Source organism: Schistosoma mansoni, chromosome 3 (assembly GCF_000237925.1).
Source record: "Schistosoma mansoni strain Puerto Rico chromosome 3, complete genome".
In the NCBI taxonomy this organism is placed as follows: domain Eukaryota; kingdom Metazoa; phylum Platyhelminthes; class Trematoda; order Strigeidida; family Schistosomatidae; genus Schistosoma; species Schistosoma mansoni.
In genome coordinates this window covers 20,052,659-20,055,857 of record NC_031497.1, presented here as the reverse complement: position 1 = coordinate 20,055,857, position 3,199 = coordinate 20,052,659, and the positions used below count along the sequence as shown (strand labels likewise).

Genomic DNA, 3,199 nt, shown 5'->3' with positions numbered 1-3,199 from the left:
ACATTGGCTTTGGCGGCGTGGACATGTTCTACACATAGGGCTCGGTGAGCATACCATTTATTGATGTCAATGTTGGATGTTCTTAATACTATACTTTCTACCAAAAATGTGACGCGGTTATACGTAACTTACTTATTGATCTTTCATCATGGCAAGAGCACTCGTGTTCTAAATAAGTGTTCATGTAAACCGTATGGTCATTTTGTGAAGAAAATGACCTATTAAGCAACACCAAAAGAAGCATTAGCAACTTAATTGCTGAAAAATTATATAATTAAAAATTTTAAGTCGCTATTTGTATCTTTAAGTCCACGAAACTACGTGAAATTATTTATTTTGATGACGTAAGGGAACTTTTGTTGAAAATTTCAGGTGAACTGTATGCGGTGTATGCAATCATTGAAACTGTAATTGCTTGACTCAGTGGACGTAAATAGATTAAAAGTCGGAATTCTTTAGGGCTAGCATACTTTAAGCGGATAACGATAGCTCCAGTGACAATCACACCTGGAAAAGGAATAGTAATGATTTTAGTTTATCTTACCAATAGGTATCAAAGGATTTGCTTTCATCAACAGGACCATTCGTTCAAATCTACTTGTTCTCTCACAGTCACCAATTGGAAAATCGTTCATTTTGTCAACCATATTAACGTCTAGATATAGTGTTTTTCGAAAAAAAATGCATAACACAAACAGTAAGGGGAGTAATGAGTGGATATACAATGAATACAAATGACGTATTTACTCAACAATCTCGCTTACTATACATCTTAATAGCAAAAGAATGCTGCATTCAGTGTCACTGAATTTTACAATCTGAGATAACTTGGGAGTATTTTATTGAACTTGTGTTGCGTTATGTTGCTACGCTTCCTCTTTAAACATTTCAATATCGCAAAGACAGCTAATCGTAAGGACTTGTTTTCCTTGTAATTGAATCTTTTTACGCACTCAGTCTATTCTTGAAAGACTGTAGGATATCTTGTGTTAAGACTGTCAGAGTTGAAACCTTGTGCTAGATATCATATTTAACCAGCTAAAATATAACACAGCTTACTGTATATCAAGTACACTGTTGAAACACACAGTAGTGTGGTCTTCCATTTAACCTGATTTGGAGAGTAAAGATGTGATTTGTACTGCCTAGTCTTGTAAACTAAGGGGTGGGAGTAGAACCAGTTTAAATTTGCAGTCTGACGATGATGGTGAATAACTGATTGGAAAAGTCAAAAAAATATAAGTACAGAATCAGTGTCCGGTAGATATACAGCTTTTATTCACATTATTATTGATATGTGTCTATAGGTTTTAGTCCGAATTTCGTGGCTTAGTTTTGAAAGGATACTTCGAGAATTAAAAACACTAAACTGATTTATAATGAAACTGATTATGAGTACAAATAATATGAGGCTTTTATTGTGTTGAAAGATACCGAATCCCCAAACATTGGGTGAACACATGTAAACAAAGCAAAAGCGAAATATTTCTAGTTGCTCACTTTGTAACAAGCATAAGGTAGTAAAATGAAGCATTAAATAATATGATGCTCAGAACGAAATGCATTTGAGCAGTTGTTGCACGGCGACCCGGCACAACGTCCGTCTGCCGCATCCTGCGTTGATATGAAGTGACTGACGGAGGTCACAATATACAGCTTCAACAGCCGATAATTGACACAATTCAGTCAGTGTGAGTCTTCGGCTTGACAATTACCCAAATGTTTCTAACCCGCGCAAAAATAACCGAGCACTGTTACTTATCTTAACGATTTTTTAAATGTGTGTGAAACACGACTTGGGTTTTAGATAAAGTTTTAACGAAATAATCTACCAAAATCGGAATGTCAGTTGCTCAGTGTTTACGCTACGTCTAGCCGATGCTATGAAAATATCCGGGTGAATTCGCATAACGCCTATAGCTTGTATTAATCAAGAATTAGTCCTCAAACTCACAGGCGGTGGGGATAGTAAAGGAGAATACTTACTTCTTCCAAAGTATTTTAAACTTGTAGTATAGATGAGAGTACTGAAAATTATCTTCGAGATATTTTTTAATGTGGAGACTCCACCAAATATCATATATCTATACCTAGATATGGATAGGATACATGAAATACAAAGATGTGCTAAGACTGTCGATTAATTATCGAGAATCCAGAATTGTTTTGAAACAAAAAGGTATTACCAGTCCCTTGGGCATGCCTCATTAATGAGTTATTTCGTCTGCATACTAAAGACTGACGATGTTTCCCGAATCTCGATGAAACCCATGGATTAAGTATGCGGCTAACCACGGAAGATTAGGCATAATCTTCCAAAATTAGTAAGATTTTGAAGTTTTTCTTAAGGTCGTTGGAATTTTCATAGTTCTCCGCATTTTAAGAACACCATTTTACAACTCAAAATAGAATTTCACCAACTTTGGAAAAACTATTTATATGAGGAAAATAAACTCAAGCAAAATATTCACATCACTAGTGACCTTGAGTTGTAAGTACAATTTCAACCTGTGCGCGGATAGACAATGATATTTCTCGCCATTTGAATCTTTTTATAAGGACAGTAAACCGGTCGACCTGAATAAATTCTTGCAGCCTGTTTACTATCAAAGATCCATATTTTCTTTACGAGTGTCCGAGAAATCTTTTCGAACGAAAAACACCATATCAGACTTGTTTATCAAGAACAGAAGGTTTTCATCCTTTGTTAATCCTTTACTAGTAAGCATTTTAGTGTATCTAGTCTTCTCTTGAATTAGTCAATTGTAGAGGTGGGCAGCACTGCTTCGGGTGACAGGTTCCAAGAATAGATGACTAAGTGTGAAAACCTGTATGATACGGGCATTTTGTTCGTTCTCCGCTTTTCTACTCGTTTGCTATGTCCTTTGAGATGTCTGGATCTATTGGGAGAAAAAAAGTAATACATTAGGTCCGAAGTCATTTCTTATTATTCTGCACATCAAAATGAGATCACCTGTTACTCTGCGGTAGGACAGAATAAAAATGTCTAGCTCTTCAAAAATTTTCTATTTACGGTAAACTCGCAGTTCTGTTATTGCACGGATAGCTGCGCTCTTAAATTTTTCCAGGATGCGCGAGTCATCACTTAAACAGAGACTTCTCAGTATCGGGAAGTTACGAAGCAACAATAGGTTCAACGTGTGCACTACAAGACAGAGAGAGCCAAATCAATGTTCTT

At 36.0% G+C, this 3,199-nt stretch overlaps 1 protein-coding gene across 1 annotated transcript; it reads right to left on the bottom strand.

The window, feature by feature from the left end:
• Positions 1–253: 253 nt before the first annotated feature.
• On the bottom strand, positions 254–2,500 carry Smp_030260 (hypothetical protein). The gene is made up of 3 exons (XM_018799573.1): positions 2,484–2,500; positions 545–655; positions 254–507 (listed from the first exon to the last, which is right to left on the bottom strand). Exons 2-3 carry the CDS (start codon positions 645–647, stop codon positions 332–334), a joined length of 279 nt encoding a protein of 92 aa, XP_018651349.1. The 5' UTR covers positions 648–655; positions 2,484–2,500; the 3' UTR covers positions 254–331.
• Positions 2,501–3,199: the final 699 nt, after the last annotated feature.

Coding starts and splice junctions, on each gene's coding strand:
- Smp_030260 (XM_018799573.1), bottom strand. CDS start 647: ATGGTTGACAAAATGAACGATTTTCCAATTGGTGACTGTGAGAGAACA. Junction 508..544: donor AAATCCTTTGATACCTATTG/GTAAGATAAACT, acceptor TTCCTTTTCCAG/GTGTGATTGTCACTGGAGCT.